The sequence below is a fragment of the Rhipicephalus microplus genome, chromosome 3 (genome assembly GCF_043290135.1).
Source record: "Rhipicephalus microplus isolate Deutch F79 chromosome 3, USDA_Rmic, whole genome shotgun sequence".
Lineage (NCBI taxonomy): Eukaryota > Metazoa > Arthropoda > Arachnida > Ixodida > Ixodidae > Rhipicephalus > Rhipicephalus microplus.
Genome location: NC_134702.1, coordinates 284,636,664 through 284,658,107, shown reverse-complemented (window position 1 = coordinate 284,658,107; position 21,444 = coordinate 284,636,664). Strand labels below are relative to the sequence as shown.

The 21,444-nt window shown below is 46.8% G+C and overlaps 1 protein-coding gene across 3 annotated transcripts in view; it reads right to left on the bottom strand.

Moving 5' to 3' along the window:
* The window catches only part of LOC119167698 (uncharacterized), a 211,353-nt gene that overhangs the window by 176,353 nt on the left and 13,556 nt on the right, over positions 1–21,444 (bottom strand). For all 3 annotated transcript variants that reach the window (XM_037419239.2, XM_037419224.2, XM_037419232.2), the window contains exon 2: positions 18,375–18,546. In XM_037419239.2, the coding sequence (XP_037275136.1) occupies positions 18,375–18,546 (172 nt within the window). The remainder of the gene's footprint in view (positions 1–18,374; positions 18,547–21,444) is intronic.

Below are 21,444 nucleotides of genomic sequence, written 5' to 3'. Positions count from 1 at the left end.
TATTCGAAAACAAATCACTGTGACGACCCGCCCGATGGGAGAAGACATTGTTAATTGTTAATCTCTGTTAAGCATAGACGGCGTATATAGTCCTCGTCGGGGCGAAGTGCGTTTCACTAGTCAAGGACGGCTTCGCTTACAATGTGAAATAAGAATGACTGCATGCCTATGGAAATGATTTTTATGTTGAGCTCCATATGTCAAGCAGCCCTGCCACAATGATGACTTTTAGTACACATTTTTTACTTTACTGTGCGCATCCACGCATGCTTGCGATACGCAATGAAGTTTTTTTTTTGTTTGTAAATTCTGCTGCACGTTAGCAACACAATTTTGCACGAGTTATTCTTCAGGCAGACTTACTCGCAACCATGGTTGACATTACAGTTGCACTGTGACTTTTGATATCAATGAAGTACTCCAATCGCAGAGATTTTGTTGTGCAATCTGCGAGGGCAAGAAAATAATTGTTGAGAAATGTTTGCTACACTCAATCAAAATGCACCTGGGACCAGACAATACCTACTCACATAGAAATAAGTTTGCTTCCTGTATGCGCTAGAAAACCTAAATATGCACAAAACGCGTAATGTTCTCATTTTCTTATTTCATAGCTTTCATCGCTCTGCTCCCTGAAACCATAGCATTGTAGCAAGAAGTATTACATTGTTTCCAAGCGTTCCTTTTAGGTTAACAGATTCAGAACCATACAGAATATTTCACTGCGAAGCATGGATATGCCATGTAGACACTGTTCTAACTTGTTCGTGCATTCATATTTGCAGCACTTACATCGTCGTGAACAGGAGTAGCCTTGTACCACGCGAAATCTCGAGTGATCGGTTCACTAGTGAAGTAAAGAACTTCGATCTTCTTCAGAGCGTAGTGCACCATAATCAATTTCTTAGAACTCTAATGACACCTGCCAGCGCATGCAATACAAGTTTACTTACGCTGTACTGTGCACCATCCGTGCCTGTCAGTCGTCTGTTTCAGGTATTCTGATGCGAGGCACTGAAACTTCACTGCTCGCATCAACACCTTCGCGTTCATTCACGTTTTTGGTATGGCACCATAATACAACAGAATCCACCAGCTTTCTGTAAGGGCCTAATCACAAACTCGAGACCTTTTTGGCGCAGAGTAAGATACTGAGGCGCTTGCGACCTTATCGGCACCTGAAGGGAAGCAGAGGAAATGTATCCTGGTGAGTCTTTCCGCCAGGGGAAAAATGAGAGCTAGTGTTTAAGGCGGAATATTACCAGCCGACATGTATCGTCGATAAAGTTCTCGTTTCTCGCATTTAGTGTCATTGCCCGAACTTTGCCGAGCGTGTTGCTTCCTAGCAATGCGAAGGCACCCCATTGAAATACGCTGCCTACACGTATTGCTGGGTAGTTCATGTTCTGTGTCAATCAGCGCCCTTCTATGAGACTTCATAGCCACGCTTGAGTACAATCTGGCCGCACCGAAACGCCGTAAGGTAAAGCTTGATGATTATTTCTCGAAAGGCGACGCTGCTCCCGATGCACACACAACTGGCGAAAAAGCTACAGCAGCAGAGGAAATAGTTCCCAACTTTAGTTCTGCACTGCCTGAATACGACTCGTGCGCAGAGAAAACTCCCGAAAACCAATCGGAGCATGATGCATCAACCGAAACCGCGATTCCTGACCACATTGATCTTTGCGTGTTTAACGGGCCAAGACACCAGGAGTTGCAGCACGACAAGACTAGACGACGTTTGGTAATGACGACATGTAAACCAGGCTCTCAATATGTACAGCTTTCCCTCAGTTAGTAAGGGCAAATTGAAGTTCCAACCTCACTGGTAAGAGATTTTCTCTTGGCTGATGGCGTATTCCAAGTATGATGAGGGAGCAAGACATGTGTGCTTTTTGGAAAAGAAAGTTGAGACAAGAACTCACCAAGTTCTTGGTGCAAGCATGGTCCTTTTTCCACTCACATGTCAGAAGAAGGCGCTCGGCAGTTTTAGAAGCCAAAACGAGCGTGACCACTACAAGACTGCTGCTCTCAACGCGACAAATTTTCTAGAAGCACTAAAAGATGAGTCAGTCGCTGAGAAAGTGGAGTCATCAGTGCAAGCAGAAAATGAATTTAACAGAAAAACAATACTGATCTCCATCATAGACACTGTGATTTTCTGTGGCAGACTAGGTGATCATGAGAGACGATTATGAGAACCACAATATTGCCGCATTCAACCTGCAGAGGAGAGCTCGCACAGCCAGAGAGGAAGACGAAGCTCTTGCCCGGTCCTCTTTACGAGCGCCTTTCATTTTTAATTAGAGTGAGCTCTTCTATATCGAACTCCTGCTGTGTCTGCGTCGTGACACTGGTGAAGGAGCTGGGTACATGAACAGGACACCTTCTAACAGCCCGGGATCTAGTCCACAAAGACTTCCGCTCGTCGAAACACCCCTTCACCGCGCCAGCCGCCGCCTGTTAAGCCTGAGCCCAGAGTTCGGTCCTTGGACAGAAAACATGACCGCGCCGGGAAGCAGTTGCCCCACCATGACGAGCCCAAGCACGACACAGGTGACTGTTTTCACCCCTAAAACTCCTGTGGACTTCCATGGCAACACATATGAGGACGCAGATGACTGGCTTGAGGAGTTCGAGCGCACAGCCAACGTTAACGGGTGGAACGCCGCACAGAAGTTGGGGTACGTGTATTTCCCCCTTCAAGACGGGGCTTGCATGTGGTTCACGAATCGCGTGTGGTCAACGTGGGACGAGTTCTGGCGGAAGTTCCTGGACACCTTTGCAAACACCGAAAGGCGGGAGCATGCACAACGACTCCTTGAATCACGGATTCAAAAGCCCAACGAGTCTGTTGCTATGTTTGTTGAGGACATGGCTCGTCTCTTTCATCCAGCCGATCCTCATATGTGCGAGAACAGAAAGATCAGCCACCTCATGCATGGTGTTAAAGAGCAGCTGTTTGTTGGTCTCATACGGAACCCACCTTCAAGCGTCGACGAATTTTCGAAAGAGGCGACCGCCATAGAACGCGCACTACAGCTACAGTACCGCCAGTACGACCGTCCAAACAACAGCGGACAAATCAGCGCAACCGCTGTGACCACTGTGACTCCTGACGAGCGTTCTTTGCGTGACCTGATACGCGAAATCGTGCAAGAAGAGGTGAAGAAGCTCGCCGCCACACCGAATGACTGCGCGATTGCGTCGGTCACAGAAGTTGTTCGCCAAGAAATAAGGCAAGCGCTCTCACTTCCCGAGCCGAACACTGAAATAGTTAGGCCAACATATGCAGATATTCTCCGTCGACAGCCTAGATCTAACGTGCCGCCACCTCAACAGTACCACCAGCAACAGCCGCCGACAGTGCCTTGGTACTACAGGGAAACGTCAACGCCGATGCGACCCCCACTCCGCAAAACCGACATATGGCGTACCCCTGACTACAGGCCCCTGTGCTTCCATTGTGGGGAAGCAGGCCACATCGTGCGGTATTGTCCTCATCGCGTTGCCGGGTATCAAGGATTTCCGTCCACTACCCCTCGGCACTATTTGGACGGAAGACGCAACGTTGAAACGAGCGCGACGATCCCGCGAGACGTTTCTTCTGGGTTCTGGTCACGCTCGCTCTCCCCAGGTTATTTTCCCCGATCTAATAGGGGTAGCACCACGGACATGGCGAGAGGAAGGTCTCCCAGTCCACGCCGGGGAAACTAAAAGCAGCGACCTTAGGGGGGAAGGTTGCGAATTGCCGAAGATTTGAAAATCCCCCATTACCGCCGCATGAAGTGCCGCACATTCCGAATGAACCGACGAAAGACGAGATTGTCACCGCCGACATTACACTTTCAATTGACGGTCACAACGTGACCGCACTGGTCGACACTGGTGCGGACTTTTCAATAATGAGTGCGAATCTGGCCGACCAACTCAAGAAGGTAAAAATGGAATGGACGGGGCCGCAAATTGGAGGAGCCGGAGGCCAGCTGCTGACACCTACCGGAAAGTGCACCGCACGAATCAAGATTGGGGATTCATCATTCGTGGCAACCTTCCTTATTCTTTTTTTTTTTTCCTTATTCTTTCAGAGTGTTGTAAACAGGCCATCTTGGGTATGGATTTCCTGCGGGAGTACGGTGCCATTATAAATATACCGGACGGTGTACTGACCTTCTCAGCGGACCATAGCGCAGCGCTGCAGCGCAAGCCCATGCGCGTGATTGACGACGTGACCATGCCACCGTTGTCATGCCATCTCGTCTCTGTCACGTGTAACACGCAGCATAGTGGAGAAGGTGTCGCGGAACAAATATCGACGCTTTTACTCTCTCGAGGAATCGCTATTGCCAGAAGTCTCGTCAGTGTAGTGTCTGGGCAAGCAGAGGTCCTGTTGACAAACTTCAGCAACGAGCGTCGACACATTGCAGAGGGTACCACAGTTGCATACTTCGAAGAAATTGTAGAATTCCGCGAGTGCTTCGCAGTACAACAGGCAGAGACGCCGGCCACTTCAACACCACTGCCTGTCGACGTGAGCACAGATTTATCGCCAGCGCAGAGGCAGAGTCTTCTAGATATTCTCGGCCAGTTTGAAGATTGTTTTTCGTCGACCTTGAGGGTAAATCAAACGCCACTGACAAAGCACCGAATTATAACGGAAGAGACAGCAAGACCAATTCGACAAAACCCATACCGCGTGGCACCGAAAGAACGCGAAGCAATCCAAGAACAAGTCCAGGAAATGCTCAATGATGACATCATTCAGCCGTCAAAAAGCCCTTGGGCATCACCGATAGTGCTAGTTAAGAAGAAAGACGGCAGCTTACGCTTCTGTGTGGACTACCGCAAGCTGAACCGCGTGACAAAGAAAGACGTATACCCACTACCACGTATTGACGATTCACTTGACAGGCTGAGGCATGCACGCTTCTTCTCGTCGATGGACCTGAAAAGCGGTTATTGGCAAATCGAGGTCGATGAGCGGGACAGAGAAAAGACTGCTTTTGTTACGCCTGACGGGCTTTACGAGTTTAAAGTCTTGCCCTTCGGATTGTGCTCAGCCCCAGCAACATTTCAGAGACTGGTGGATACCGTCCTATCAGGCCTTAAGTGGCAGACGTGTCTGGTATACCTCGACGACGTCATTGTTTTCTCACCAACATTCGAGGAACATCTAAGACGGCTGCTATTAGTATTTCGAGCAATACGGTCCGCTGGCTTATCGCTGAAACCTGAGAAATGTCATTTCGGTTTCAAGGAACTCCGATTCTTAGGACATGTGGTGAGCCATGAAAGTGTTCGTCCGGACCCTGACAAGATCGACGCCGTCCGAAAATTTCCGGTGCCAACAGAAAAGAAGGCCGTAAGACGTTTTCTTGGCCTTTGCGCCTACTACCGCAGATTTATCGCCAATTTCTCGCACATAGCGTCGCCCTTAACACGCATAACGAGAGACGATGTTCCATTTTTATGGGGCGAAGAGGAACAAGCAGCATTTGACGCTCTACGACAGCGCCTGCAGACACCCCCTGTGCTTGCTCACTTTGACGAGGACGCTCCAACCATGATCCACACTGATGCCAGCAACGTAGGTTTAGGCGCTGTACTCGTCCAGTGGCAAGACTCAGCCGAGAGAGTGATTGCATATGCAAGTAGGACGCTTTCCCGTGCCGAGTCCTTTTATTCCACAACGGAAAAAGAATGTCTTGCTGTAGTATGGGCCGTTCTGAAGTTTCACCCATACCTCTACGGCTGTCCCTTCCACGTAGTCAGCGACCACCACTCTCTTTGCTGGCTGACCAACTTGAAGGACCCATCCGGTCGGCTAGCGCGCTGAAGCTTACGCCTACAAGAATTCGATATGACGGTCATCTATAAGTCGGGACGACAGCACTCTGATGCTGATTGCTTATCCAGGTCGCCTATAAAGCAAGATTATGTCTCAGAAGATGATGACATGGCATTTTTAGGAGTGGTCGACACGGTCACCATTTCGTCTAAGCAGAAAGAAGACAGTGAGTTGCTCCCTCTAATTAATTTTCTTAACGGCCAGTCTACAAGCGTTCCCAAGATATTTGCAAGGAGCCTGCCATCATTCTGCTTGCGCAGTGGTGTCCTATACAAGAAGAACTTTGCCCCCAGCGGAAATGCCCACTTACTTGTCGTCCCGACATCCATTCGCGATGAGATCCTGAGCGCTTGCCACGATGAGCCAACCTCCGGCCACCTCGGATACACGCGCACATTGGCCAGAATGCAACAAAAGTACTACTGGCCGAAGCTTCCAGGCACTGTAAAGCATTACGTCCGCTTGTGCCTCGATTGTAAACGACGAAAATCACCACCTTTAAAACCAGCCGGATTGTTGCAACCAGTTCAAGTGCCCACCATGCCTTTTGCACAAATCGGAATGAATCTCCTTGGACCATTTCCGACTTCGCATACTGGAAATAAGTGGGTAATTGTCGCTACGGACTATCTTACTCGCTACGCAGAAACAAAGGCTTTATCAAGTGGAACCGCAGTAGAAGCGGCACGATTTTTCATTGAAAATATCATTCTGAGGCATGGTGCTTCTAGAATTATAATAACAGACAGAGGTACCACTTTCACGGCCATGCTCCTCAAGTCAGTGCTTGAGTGGAACAGCACATCGAAAAACTACCTCCTACCACCCACAAACCAACGGCTTAACAGAACGCCTCAACAAGACAATTGCTGATATGCTTAGTATGTACATCGACGTGGATCATAAAAATTGGGACGACGTTCTACCATACATGACGTTTGCCTATAATACGGCGCAGCAGGAAACTACACGGAGCACGCCATTTAGTCTTCTTTATGGCCGTGAAGTGACGACAATGCTTGATGCCATGCTGCTGCACGACTGCGAGGATACAGACACGGATGTTCAAGCCTTTACCCAACGAGCTGAAGAGGCACGGCAGCTAGCATGCGTGCGAATCGCCCGACAGCAGAGTTACGACGCACAACGTTATAACCTGCGACACCGATACGTCACTTATCAACCAGGCAAGAAAGTGTGGGTCTGGAGCCCTATTCGCCGACGCGGCCTTTGTGAAAAGTTACTGAAGAAGTACTTTGGTCCCTACAATGTTATACGGCGCCTAAGTGACGTGAATCATGAAGTCATCCCTGACAGTTCCTCGCGAGCTCAAAAATCTGAAATCGCACACGTTGTGCGGATGAAGCCATATTGCAGTGAGCCAGTTGCGTAATACGTCAACTACATACACCGGGTATTCTGTAGCCAAGCATCGGGTCAATGCTCTTCCTGGAGGGAGGCAAATGCCGCATTCAACCTGCAGAGGAGAGCTCGCACAGCCAGAGAGGAAGACGAAGCTCTTGCCCGGTCCTCTTTACGAGCGCCTTTCATTTTTAATTAAAGTGAGCTCTTCTATATCGAACTCCTGCTGTGTCTGCGTCATGACAATATGATTATGAGAGATGCCGTAGTGGGGGGTTCTGAAAATTTTACCACTTTGACTCTTTAACATGCACAGGCTCGCACATTTTCGTCTACATCAAAAATACGACAGGGATTCAATTCTACGACCTGCGGGTCAGCAATAAAGCGCCACAACAACCACAGGACCATAATGGCGGGTCATAAAAATGACGGTTTGGGTGAAATTATTATGAGCTACGTTTCGTCCAGCTGCAAAAGCGCATGTTCAACTGATTGAAATATATTGCTGAAAATCACTTTTACACCGTGCCAGAGTGATTTCGTTTCCTCCCATTGCCTACTTCTTGCTTTTCGGTGGCACTTTTCACTTGCAGACGTGGTTTGTAGATACAAAAGGTCTGAACGGCAATGCAACAAGCAAAGTTTGCATGTAACGATTCTCGTAAATTCTGGGTAACATACGTGGCATATACTATGACATGTAATGCACAAGATAATCTTTGTATCAATTGAAGAAGATAGCCAACAGTATTTGCTGTGTCATGTGTCTGTTCTTTGCATGAAATATCGCTTGCACAGAGTTTATTTCGTTTCTTCCAAAAAATTATAGTTAATGTATATTGTTCTTAATATTGGAATGTCTACATCCAACCATGTTTCTTCATTCTGTGCATTTCTTGTTGTGCGTTATGTCGCTAGTTGCACAAATCGCTCGGGGTGCCCTAGCTTCCAGTCATGCCAATGTAAAGGGACGAGCAGATGAAGCGAATCCAAAGAATTATTTTTAATTCGTTGCATATTTTTTCATCTTTATGTTCCTTATTCTTGCGCTGTTTGCCACGCTGCTGAACAATAAACCTTGTGATCACCAGAACTTCCCACGCTACAATTTCCATTATGCTGCTTTATGTTTATAACCATCACCTTTTTACATCATGGATATTTAGTAGGCCTTTCTAAAGTTGTGATTGGCCTGCACGTTCGCCTGTGTTGCACCTTCTCACTACACATCACTTCAGAGTGCCTTTAGCAGTTAGGGCATAAGAAAATAGGTATCAATATATTGTGCACTCGCATACAATTGAAGTTCCTTGAATAAACCGAATATTCTGTCGCGCGCATGCCTGCGTGTGCCTTCGTGCATGCATGCGCGTGTGGGGGGTGGGGATTGTTCACGTGTGTGTGTGTGTATGTGTGTTTAGATGTTGGCAGAACGTGTGAAAGTTCAATCAAAATGTTAGTCTCTGATTTAGGTATATTATTGGCACACATTCGAAGAGTCACAATGCAATATGCTTGAACGTGGCCTATCAGACCTTGAAACTGTGCATGGTTTTTACAATTAAAACGAACCTCTGCCTGGAGAAAACTTTTCGCAGCGATCGACTCCGGCGAGGTCTCTTCCGGTGGTACAGGTATGACCACCAGTGCAGCATTAATCCCATACTTAAAACGCTCGCGGCCCAGATTCCTGCCCGAAATTTCAGAGTGTACCGATATTTTGCAGACATACTAATATCTCACAGACGTACTGAGATCTGACAGAAATACTGATATCCTATTTTCTGTGGCGAAATGCCAATCAGTCTGGCTCGAGTTTCACCGTGGCTTCCTTCCATCTAACAAAAGAACTATCATTGCATCTATTTATCGGTCCCCATCATCATCTTACGGTGACTTCTGTGTTGAACTTGATGACATTCTAAGCTCGTTTATATCTCAAAACTACAATGTGATCATTTTAGGCCATAAGCATTGACATTACAAATATCAACGATACCTCTTGTGTTCAATACTCCAACTGTTGCATAGGGCATGGTTTGGAATCTCTCCTGGATTCTCCAAGACGATGTATTTCTCCCAGCCGCAACACACTTATTGACCGTACACTCGGTAACATAATATCTGTTCGAAAAGCCGGTGTGGTCAATTTCAATCTGACAGACCATTATATAATTTTTGCTATAAAATAGGCAAACTAATAGCAATACTAAAATGGCCAATAAGTGTGCTTTAGATTCTGCAAAGTTCGTTGTTATGGTATTGTGCTCAGGCGGGAAGATTTATCATAAATCCTTGCATTAACAAAGTGTTCAATGCCTTGACCAAGAAACTTACAGGTTTCATAAATTCGTTTACGTCTGCAACCATTATATCAGGTTGGTACAAAGCCCCTAGAAACCCGTGGATTACGAGAGGACTGCTGCGCCACATAAAAAAAAGACAATCTTTAGAAAAAAGTAAAACTCAGGCCATTCAACTTGTCTCTTCGGGCCCGCTTTGATTTATATGTGGTGTTTAACAGCCCAAAACCAGCATATGGTTATGAGAGACGCCGTAGTGAAGGGCTCCGGAAATTTCGACCACCTGGGGTTCTTTAACGTGCACCCGAATCTGAGCACACAGGCCTTCAACATTTACGCCTCCATCGGAAATGCAGCCGCCGCAGCCAGGATTCGATCCCGCGACCTGCCGAGTCAGCAGCTGAGTACCTTAGCCACTAGACCACCGTGGCGGGGCTTTGGGCCCGCTTTAAAGTGTATTCACAAACCCTTACTGTCCTATTTAAAAAAGCTAAGCGAACCTGCTATCAAAATAAAGTGCTTGAGAATGGTAATGACTGTAGCAAAAACTGGAACGTAAATTCTTCAATTATTATCTATTACAATAAAGAAAGAGTTTTTACATTTTGATCAGCCAGACACACTTCCAACAGTATTTTCGAACGGCACCAGCACTATAACCAATGCCACTGCTATCGCTAATTTCATCTCGCTTGTCTTACTCACTTTTCTTGAAACCCACATCATCTGATGAAGTTCTACACACTATAAAAAGTTTGAAGACAACAGTATGTGGCCTATATTCAATTTCTCCTTTCAAAATCAAACTTGTTTCCCCCTATTTATCATCTGTGCTTTCAGATCTTATTAACAGCGCATTTGATTCTGGCGTTTTTCCAACTATTCTCAAACAAGGAAACGTAACACCTGTATTAAATAAGGAGACCGAAAAGTTTTCTCTAATTATCGCCCAATAATAATCCCACCATTCTTTAGTAAGGTTAATTAGAAGCTCATTGTTAATTGCTTTACAAACTACCTAAATTTAATCTTTTGTCACCTAAGCAGTTTGGTTTTCTTGCTAAGCTGTCGACCAAATCAGCGCAAATAAAACTAACTGATAACTTAAAACAGTTTATTGATAAAGGTCTGTGGGCAGGGGCGGTATTTATCGACTTAACTAAAGTGCTTAATACCATTAACCACACTATCTTGATTGCTAAACTTGAATCCTTGAGAATTTGTCAGCCCGCTTTAGCCCTTCTACAAAGTTACCTTGCTAACAGGATCCAAGTTGTGAACTGCTACTGTGTTTTATTCTTTCAAATGACAACTAGAGAGTTCCACAAGGCTCAATTTCGGGACATCCCTTATTTCTCATCTACAGTAATCAATTACCATCACCGCTTACTTTTTCTGACTCCATCCTTTATGCTGATAATACAAAAATATTTTCCAGTGACAAATATCTCACCAATATGCTATAAAAATTAAACACAGATGTCGGGAATCTTGTTTCATGGTGCAATAACAACTTATTGAAAATCAACCCTATTAAAACAACTTTCATATTATTTCACTCAAATAAAAAGAATGTGACGTTAAATCCGGAAATACACATAGATAACTGCGTCATTACACCATCAAAGTTCGTTACTTTTCTAGGTGTAATATTAGATCCTTACCTTAAGTTTAACTTTCATAAAAACTATGTCATCAAAAAGATTGCTAATGGCATCCGCATACACATTTGCTCAAGACATTACTTTCAGCAACGAATTCTCAAATCACTTTACTATGCATTTATTCAGTCAACTTAATTACTACATTTCATCCTGGTCCTACACGTACACTACTCGTCTGGCATCCATAATTCACCTTCATAAAAGAGCAATCCTTATCATCACTCGTAGATCACACACTGCATCAGCAGCACCTCTCTTTAACACTCGAGATTCTACCTATCACCTCCACTTTTAAACTCAAACTTGGTGGTTTATTATTCAAAAGCAGAAGAGGTGACATTTCAACTGACATACTTCTCCTAACATATTGTTACGGGGAGAAGGCGTCTGAAAAATGTCTTTACTTTTGGTAAACAGGCAGGCATACAATATGGAGCCCGGTCTGCACGAGCTCGCGCTAAACATCGTCCTCTTTTCTAGAATGTTCATTTGTGGCGCCCCGTAGCATCACCCCCGGCGGCGAAAGCACCGTCTCGGTGCTTGGTAGGTCTGAGTAAAATCGTTTCAGCCGAATGACGTGAACAACGTCAGAACACGATCGCGCGCTGGTGGCGTTAAGAGGTTCAATTTCATATGTCACGTCGGTGACTTGACGCACCACACGGTACGGACCCGAGTACGGTGAAGTCAGCTTTTTGCACAGGCCAACTCGCCACGACGGCGTCCAGAGAGGGACTGTGTCACCTTGACTGAAGTGGACATCACGATGGCACTTGTTGTAGACCTGTCGTTGTCGTTCCTGCGAATCGCCCAGACGCCGGCGAGCAATCTCACGTGCCTCTAGAGCTCTAGAAATCACATCCCGGGCATATTCTGACATGTGGCCAACGGCAGGAAGGAGCGTGTCGAAAGGCAACGTAGGTTCTCGTCCGTACAGGAGGAAAAATGGCGAGAAACCTGCAGTGTCATGCCGAGACGTATTATAGGCAAATGTTACAAATGGAAGGGCGAAGTCCAAGTCAAATGGTCGGAAGAAACGTACATGGCGAGCATGTCCGTGATGGTTCTATTTAGCCGCTCCGTGAGCCCGTTGGTTTGAGGATGATACGCCGTTGTGAACTTGTGCTTTGTAGCGCAAAAGTGCAATATGTCTTGGATAACTTGTGATAAAAAGTAGCGACCCTGATCGGTAAGCAGTTGCCGAGGAGCGCCGTGGTGTAATATGACATCGGTCGCACAGCTGGTAGGAAGGACCCGCGTGATGGCATACCGAGTGGTGTAATCCGTGGCGACTGCTATCCACTTGTTTCCGCTGGCCGATAAAGGGAATGGTCCTAGTAAGTCAACACCTACCCTATAAAATGGTTCGGATGGGATCTGAATGGGCTGAAGGCGTCCCGCTGGAAGGGTGGCTGGTTTTTTGCGGTGTTCACAGGATTTGCATGAGGCAATGTAACAGCAGACGGATCGGTAAATACCGGGCCAAAAGAAGTGACGTCGAACGCGGTCATAAGTTCTTGAAACTCCCAGGTGATCCCAGGTGACCAACTCTCAGGTGACCAGCTGTCGGAATATCATGCAACTGTGCAAGGACTGTCTGACCCATATGTTGTCGTATGACCAACAGCAGCTCAGGTCCATCAAGATGCATGCTGTAGCGATATAATGCACCATCTTTGAGCAGGAACATACTGAGAGACGGAGGAGTTGTGGGACCACCGAGATGAAGGGTTATATCTCTGATGTGAGGATCACGGCGTTTAGCTCATGTTGCTAAACGCGGAAAGTGCCAAAACGCAAGTAGACTCATCGCTCTCCGAAAGGTGTCCTGGGTCTACTGGATGACGCGACAAGCAATCAGCATCCTCATGGTGGCGGCCTGATTTGTAGACAACCGTGTAGGAATATTTCTGTAGCCGTAAAGCCGACCGGCCGAGACGTCCACTAGGATCGTTTAAGAACGACAACCCACATAAGGCAGGGTGATCAGTGACAACCGTGAACGGGCGTCCACACAAATACGGCCGAAATTTAGCCACTGCCCAGACGAGCGCGAGGCATTCGCATTCTGTGATGGAGTAATTTCGCTCTGCCGGCGATAAAAGACAGCTACCGTATGCAATAACGGGCTCGCAGCCATGCTGTCATTGTGCCAAAACGGCTCCAATTTCGTGTCCGCTGGCATCGGTACGCACTTCCGTCGGAGCGCATATATCAAAGTGGCCGAGAATCGGTGGCGTCGTGAGTCTAGTCGTCAGTTCAACGAATGCTCTGGCTTGTTCAGGTCCCCACACAAAAGTCGCATTTTTTTTAGTGGTTTCGTGAGCGGGCGTGCGACGTCAGCGACATTCCGTACAAATCTACGAAAATAAGAACAGAGGCCCACAAAGCTTCGGACGTCGTACGCAGAGGTCGGCACAGGGAAATCTTTGACGGCACGGATTTTCTCAGGATCGGGACGAACACCAGAAGAATCGACAAGGTGTCCAAGGACAGTGAGCTGCCGGCGGCCGAAGTGACATTTGGACGAGTTTAGTTGGAGCCCTGCTTTGCGGAAAACCGAAAGAATTGTTGAGAGACGCTCGAGGTGAGTTTCGGAAGTTGGCGAAAAAACAATGACGTCATCAAGGTAACATAAGCAGATTGACCACTTGAAACCGTGAAGAAGAGCGTCCATCATTCGTTCGAATGTAGCTGGGGCATTGCATAACCCGAACGGCATTACTTTGAACTGATAGAGCCCGTCGGGAGTTATAAATGCTGTCTTTTCATGGTCCAGATCATCAACTGATATCTGCCAGTATCCGGAACGAAGGTCGATGGAAGAGAAATAATTTGCTCCACTAAGGCAGTCAAGAGCGTCATCTATCCGTGGCAGAGGATACACGTCTTTTTTTGTAACTTTGTTAAGATTTCTGTAGTCGACACAGAAGCGCCAGCTGTTATCCTTCTTTCTCACGAGCACAACGGGCGAAGCCCAAAGACTTGAAGAAGGTTCAGTGATGTCTCAAGCAAGCATCTTGTCGACTTCTTGCTGGATCACGTGGCGCTCGGTGAAGGAAACCCGATAGGGTCGCAGGTGTACTAGATTTGCATCGCCGGTGTTGATCCGATGCTTTACGACGGTCGTTTGACCTAGGGGTGGGTCGTGGAAATCAAAGACGTCTTGATACGACGTAAGAAGGCCACGAAGCGCAGGCACATGCTCGGCCGGCAGATCAGAGGCAATCATTTTAGTTATGCAGTCTAGTGTACTGCCCGACTGAATACTGGCAGATGACGATGTATCATGCTCGGCCGGCAGATCAGAGGCAATCATTTTAGTTATGCAGTCTAGTGTACTGCCCGACTGAATACTGGCAGATGACGATGTATCCTCTGTTAACGCGGATATGTGGTAGTTACCGGCTGGGGCAAGGGTTGCAAGGGATATCCTTCGTGGCAGAACTTCAGAGCAAAGTCCAAAGTTCACAATAGGGAGACATGCCACGTTGTCCTTCATTGTGATGATGGTGTGGGGGAACGCAACATTGTGCGAACACAGGACTTTAGGTTTAGGTGAAGTGACATAATCGTCGTCAGCCACAGGTAGATCAGAAGAGACATCGATATACATCACAGTTCGACAAGATAGGCGAAAAAAGTTGGCAAAGCATAGCTTTGGCGTCGTAGAATCAGGAGGGTCAGTGGCGTGTGGTAGGACGAGCTGAACAACACCAGCAGAACAGTCAATTAGGGCGGAATGCTCCGTCAGAAAATCTAGTCCCAAAATGATGTCATGTGGGCAGTGGTCCAGTACGTAAAACAGAACAGTGGTATGACGTCCAGCAACAGTGACGCGGACGGCACATATCCCAGTGACCGCTGGTGTTGCATCATCGGCTACTCGGACAAGAGTGATCGGAGCAGGAGTGAGCACTTTCTTGAGTCGAGCACAAAGGCTGGAGTTCATGACTGATATGTGAGCGCCGGTGTCAATGAGTACTGCCACAGAAGTACCGTCAACATTTACTTTAATCAAGTTGTTGTGTCCAAGTGTCGTGTGTAGAGGAATTTTGGGTCGGGTCGTCGAAGCAGGCTCACCTCTAGGAGCTGCGCCCGTCAGTTTTCCGAGGACTGGTGGTAGGAGGGCAAGGGGGAGCGACGTCGGTTAGTTGAGCGGGACATGCGTCCAGAGGGCGACGACCGCTGGTGTTGCACCATCAGCTACTCGGACAAGAGTGATCGGAGCAGGAGTGAGCACTTTCTTGAGTCGAGCACAAAGGCTGGAGTTCATGACTGATATGTGAGCGCCGGTGTCAATGAGTACTGCCACAGAAGTACCGTCAACATTTACTTTAATCAAGTTGTTGTGTCCAAGTATCGTGTGTAGAGGAATTTTGGGTCGGGTCGTCGAAGCAGGCTCACCTCTAGGAGCTGCGCCCGTCAGTTTTCCGAGGACTGGTGGTAGGAGGGCAAGGGGGAGCGACGTCGGTTAGTTGAGCGGGACATGCGTCCAGAGGGCGACGGAGAGCGGCTTAGTTGGGCGGGCCTAGATGGCGAAGCATCATCTTGTGCCGTGTAGATCCGCATCCGAGAGCCAGCAGGTGGGCGTCGGGTGTTGGCATAATGCGACCATGGCTGCCAACCCCAGGAAGTGCGGCAACGACGTGAAATACGGCCCACTCGTCCACAGTTGAAGCAGATCGGCCTGTCATCGGAAGTTCGCCATTCTGCCGGGTTCCGGTAACGTGGGCGGTTGTTCGGTCCGCAGGACATATTAGGTGTACTGGGCAGTCGGTAGTCAGGTCGGTTAATGGGGCATAGCGTCTGAAGGCCAGCGTTGGCCAGTTCCTGGCGTACGACACTCTTGATTAAAGAAATCGTGGCGCGAGAGTCGTCAGGGGCCTGGACTTGGTCAGACAAAGGAGATGCTGCCTCGATTTCGTAGCGCACGATGCGCACGATATTGTCGGAAGCAGCAGGGGCTGGTGCCAAACGGGCGTCCTCGCAGGTTGATGTTGCAGCCGCGTTGGGAAGACGCGAAAAGTGTGGAGTGATACGGCGACTTTTCACGTCTTCGAAGCGTCGGAATTCATTAATAATGTCGTCTATGGTCGATGAGTTTCGATATACGAGGAGATTGAAAGCGTCATCGGCGATTCCTTTGAGGATGTGCGCGACCTTTTGAGATTCCGGCATCTTGTCATCAACCTTCCGGCAGAGGGCGAGCACATGCTGTATGTATGTGACGTACGACTCGGTGCCGGACTGGAGTCGGGACGCTAGTTCTTTCTGCGCAGCACGACGACGCCCAATGGGCTTGCCGAAGAGATCGATGAGTTTCTGCTTACAGATGTCCCAACTCGTGATATCTTCCTCGTGGTTGGAAAACCAAACTTTAGCTGTACCATCAAGGTAGAAAATAATATCGGCCAACATGAGCGTCGGATCCCAGTTGTAAAGAACGCTCACCCTTTCGTACAGCTGGAGCCATTCCTCCACGTCAGTACTGTCACTGCCGGAAAATGTGCCTGGGTCACGCGGTTGAGTCAGGACGACGGTGCGGTCAGTAGCAGCTGGATGCGGTGCTGTTGATTGCTGCGTAGTTGGACGAAGCACGCTTGGGGTAGTCTCCGAAGAATCCTCGTGTTCGTCTTGATCAGGCATCGCACAGGCAGCCAAGGAACGTCCGCTGCGTAGAATCGTCGTGGTGTTGACTGTGAGAAGACCCGCACTCTCCACCAAAATGTTACGGGGAGAAGGCGTCTGAAAAATGCCTTTACTTTTGGTAAACAGGCAGGTATACAATATGGAGCCCGGTCTGCACGAGCTCGCGCTAAACATCGTCCTCTTTTCTAGAATGTTCATTTGTGGCACCCCGTAGCAATATCTTCACAATAACAATAACACACAGTTTTCTGAAAATAGCAACATTCTGCTTCCAAAAGTAAACACTAACTACGGTAAAATGACAGCATTGTTTACTGCAATTTCATCTTCGAATTCACTTCCATTAACAATTAAATCAAGCCCTTAATTACATTACTTACAGCGTCAACTCAAACAATTTTTTACTAACCACACGCATCGCCCTATCGTATTTGTGTATCTATATAAGTATTGCTTTAAATATATTTATATGTGTGTACGCTCACTATGTATGTGTATCCCTTGATAAATATTGAAATAAGTGCTAGTTTGTTATATTGAAAGAGTTTATTACAGTTTCTTAGTTATCAATCTTTGTTTACGTTATATGTACTTGTTCTAACAGGAGGTCCCTCTGACAGTTTTCACTTTGGGACCTGCTTCTGTATTATACGCATTTCTTTTTTTATTAAAGAAAGTGTCGAAGCCTTGGCAAACACTGCGACCTGTTTTTTTCGCATGCAGACATTATTCACTGTAAAAGCGCCCAAAAATCACTTGTGATAGTTACACTCTCAAGTTTTTAAATCATGTCAGCACGAAGTGACAAAAAAAAGAAAAAAAGGTTGGTAAGTGACGCGGAGGGGGGCGTGGTTGCACTTAAAATTTCAGGGGAAAGTTTGAACCAGCCCAACTCCACCCTTGGCTGCGCCACTGCTGTGCGCCAATGACGTTTCACTGACGTCATGTCATGTTGCCAAAGGGCCAGAGTTACGATGATAGGCCTTCTTTTTCCTATAGTGGAGGAGGGCGGCCAGGCCGTGTGAAAGTATAAAACTTGCTGACACTAAAGTTCTAACCTCTGAAAGTTCCTTATTATAGCTCGTGTCTGCGAAATTCTTGTTGTAGCATGTTCAGATAGCAAAAGTGCCCATATTTCTCTTCATTAAAATTTTTGGAGCTCAGGAGGGTTCTTTACTGGCCTTTCAATGCAAATGCATGTTACTTTGGCAAGTGCTACTGCCGTGTGGTTGACGGCGACATGCATGGAGCTCTGTGGAGAGCAAGTGCACATGCTCTGCCAATGTAACATAGCTGCACCAGTGAAAATTCCGAGCAAGCACCCTCCCCCCTCTCTACAACAAAAGATAATCTGACCAGATTTGGAAGGGGCACTTGCTCAGACTCGGACTGGTCATTGGCATTTATTTGGCACTTATTTCAGATCTTTCCAAAAAGGTAAAAGGGCACTTGTTTGGCATTTCACGGCACACTGCACAGGCCAGATTTAGACTTCCTTTAGAGACACTGAGGTTTTAATAAAAAAAAGAAACTGCTGGCCTGGATGTAGGCAAGGCTGGCATCGGAGAGGTTTTCGGCATAGCTAATGCCCAGGGTGCGAAGCTGTTTGCAGGTGTGCAGAGCCTCAATAGAAGCATCCGTCAGCTCCTCCCCATCCAGCTCCAAAGAGATGAGCTGGTGTCCCAAGCGCTGGCCCAGTTCACGCACTGCCCTGCACAATCCATTCTTTTTTCAACAGGAACAGCAGCTGGGATATTATACTAATGACTTGAACAGTAATAATAAATGAAAACTAACAGACAACAATGCCAAGGAAAGTATGGGGGATGTTGCTAGTAGCGATTGTAACATAAGAAGGTAAAGCAGACGCAAAAATAAGTTGCCTTTGGAAAAGACAAAACCTGGGACCTCAGAATAACGCATTCGATGCTCTACTTGCTGATCTACAGCGATGATCAAACAAGTCAAAAAAGAGTGTCTCACACTGTTTTCCGGGTGTTAGCCGGGATGCGAACAGGCAGAAAGAGTGTTCCCCACTCACCTTCATGGCTACTAGTAGAACTGACTGACACTCCCACGTTTAAATGCACATATACATCCCGTAAAGTGAACTGGGGGCATGGCCACTACTATAGCTCAGTTGGGAGAGTATCGGACGCATTACTGGAAGGTCCTTGCCAGCAGAAAGTTATCTTTTCTTCCTTTTTCACAGGTATATCACAATTACTACTCATTGTCTGTTAGTTCTCATTATTATTGGGACCAACAAAGCAAATGAGTCCTTAATTTCCACTTGTTTCCTTGAACAATAAGTCGAGTGTGCCTAACGTCAGTTTTACAGAACACAGATAACTTGGTTTCAATGAAGTATAAACTGAACGAGGAGAGCTATAAAGCGAACTGATAACGAAGGCCAGTCATTTGTAGGATTTCTTTAAACTGAGATGTAGAATCCAGAAACAAGAATATGGAAGTGCTACACTGACAGCCAAACAAACAAGCTTTTGCATTACACGTCCCTTGCATTAACTGCTTCGCTTCAATTATGCATAGCCACTAATAAAAAAGCATTAAAAACAATACAAAACAAAGGTAAATGGGACACTTCAAACAAGAACCATGTTCCTAATATATACATTAGAATCCCATACATCTGATACACCAGTTGCTATTCATAATATACTATTCGATATATCTGGGCTTAGAAAAGTGTATTACATGTGTGATTATAAATCAGTACTAGTTTGAAGCTATTGATTCTTTTGTCTACTTTTTTTTTTCTTTTTACCCGGTCTTCAAACACTTTTCAATAGGTTACTATGCATCTTTACCCAGCCGCTCAACTTGTCGATTCCACGACGGCTGCTCACAGTGATAGATATTTATGCAGGTGCACAAGATTTAGCCCTCCAAGTGCTAGCTTGAGCCATCATTGGCTATGGAAGCAAACATAGAACGTTCTCTTCAGCCCAGTGATGTTACGCAGTGTATGAGCATTAAGAGCAGGCAGCTAAATCGACGCTTTTATTCTTTATTCAATGATTACCCTGCTTAACCCAAAGGTACTGCAGCAGAGTGGTTACAATGTAGAAAAAAACTAATGTTCATTAATACAACACACTTGTTCATTTGATAAGCGATTCCATTCTCTAATGGAGCAAACAAAAATCAAATTAGCATGCAAGTTAGATCTGGTACAATACTCTAAATTTAATCTTGAAACAATGATCATTTCTCGGCAGTGTGGCGAATGTGATGGCATAGACACAACAGCGGCATCACACAATGGACACGTGTGGCATAGAGAAAATGAAGACGTTGGGGGGGCGATTGCACGGGTCAACGAATGACTGCAGTAAGGAATCCGACCAATTGGAAAGTGGCACGGTCAAGGCAGAGGAGAAAACGACAAGAAACATAGAGAAGATGGCTCAGCAGAAGGAGAACGGGAGAGAAGACGATGACAAGGAGCTCGCAGATTCTGACTTGGACCGGGCAGAGGAAGAGATGCTGGAGTCAGGGTCTGTGCTCTCGAGTTCCGGACTCGAGCACAAAGGACACAACAGCGCTGTCTCCCATTCTCAGAAACGAACAAACCTGGTACGGGAGCATTCCGTCCCATCAAGCAGCTGAACATCCATTGCGAGCAGGCTTCTCCGCTCCAGTTGCCGAGAGAGACCCAGAGTAGCCAGAGGGACACAACGTGGCTCTTTGGATTCATGCTGTCGGCTTTCGGAGTCGAGCACAAAGGATCCGTAGCGTCGAAGGGTCTCCAGTTGTTTATGCAGCTGAGCCTGCTGCCGGTTGCCAGTCATGAGACGAGCCCAGGTGCTTGCTGCCAGACTCCACGCTGTGTGCATGGGCAGGGATGTCGCCAGCCCGCTGTGTCTTCAGTGACCTTAGCACCGAATCGTCCTCTCGTCTGCCTATTAAGTTCTCAGTTCTCTCACACGCCAAATAGTCCTCGCACACATACACATAAAATTAACCTTTGTATACCAACCACTTTTTACATATATACACTATCATGTGGAAAAAACTATACAACACGTCACAATTCCTATTCCATGCAAGTGAATAACCCTCACTCATTACAAAAAAATACTCTTCCATTGTCTGTAATCAAGGTCCAAAAGAAACCACCCCTTATTTCTACTTGAGGCTTAGGTTACAGCGTCCCAAACAAGATGCTTAACAGGCCTAACTGTTTGGCTATGGTTAGAGAAAGGAATCGAATGGCCTTGGAAAGACTGGCGAGAAGGCGGTCATCTATAAGTGAGCATACAGTGGCTCGTAGACTCAGCTGAATTGCTAGCCTCACCATAGGAAAGATTACAACCTAACCCAATACGTTGCTTTCAGGCATGTTGACACAACCACTCCTAGCAAGCGAATACTTTACTTCGGCCCATAGGCCTTAGATGGACCTGATGCGTCAAAAGAGGCAACTTCTGCATTCAAGACACCACAGAGTCTAAATAGGCTTCCTTGCTTCTCCGACAGCAGTGGACTGTGGAAATCTGACCTATATCGGGCTCACTTCATGCCAGTTCTTTTTCTAGTACTCCTAAAGTATGGGCACTTCCCAGGGGTGTAGCCAGGCGGTTGC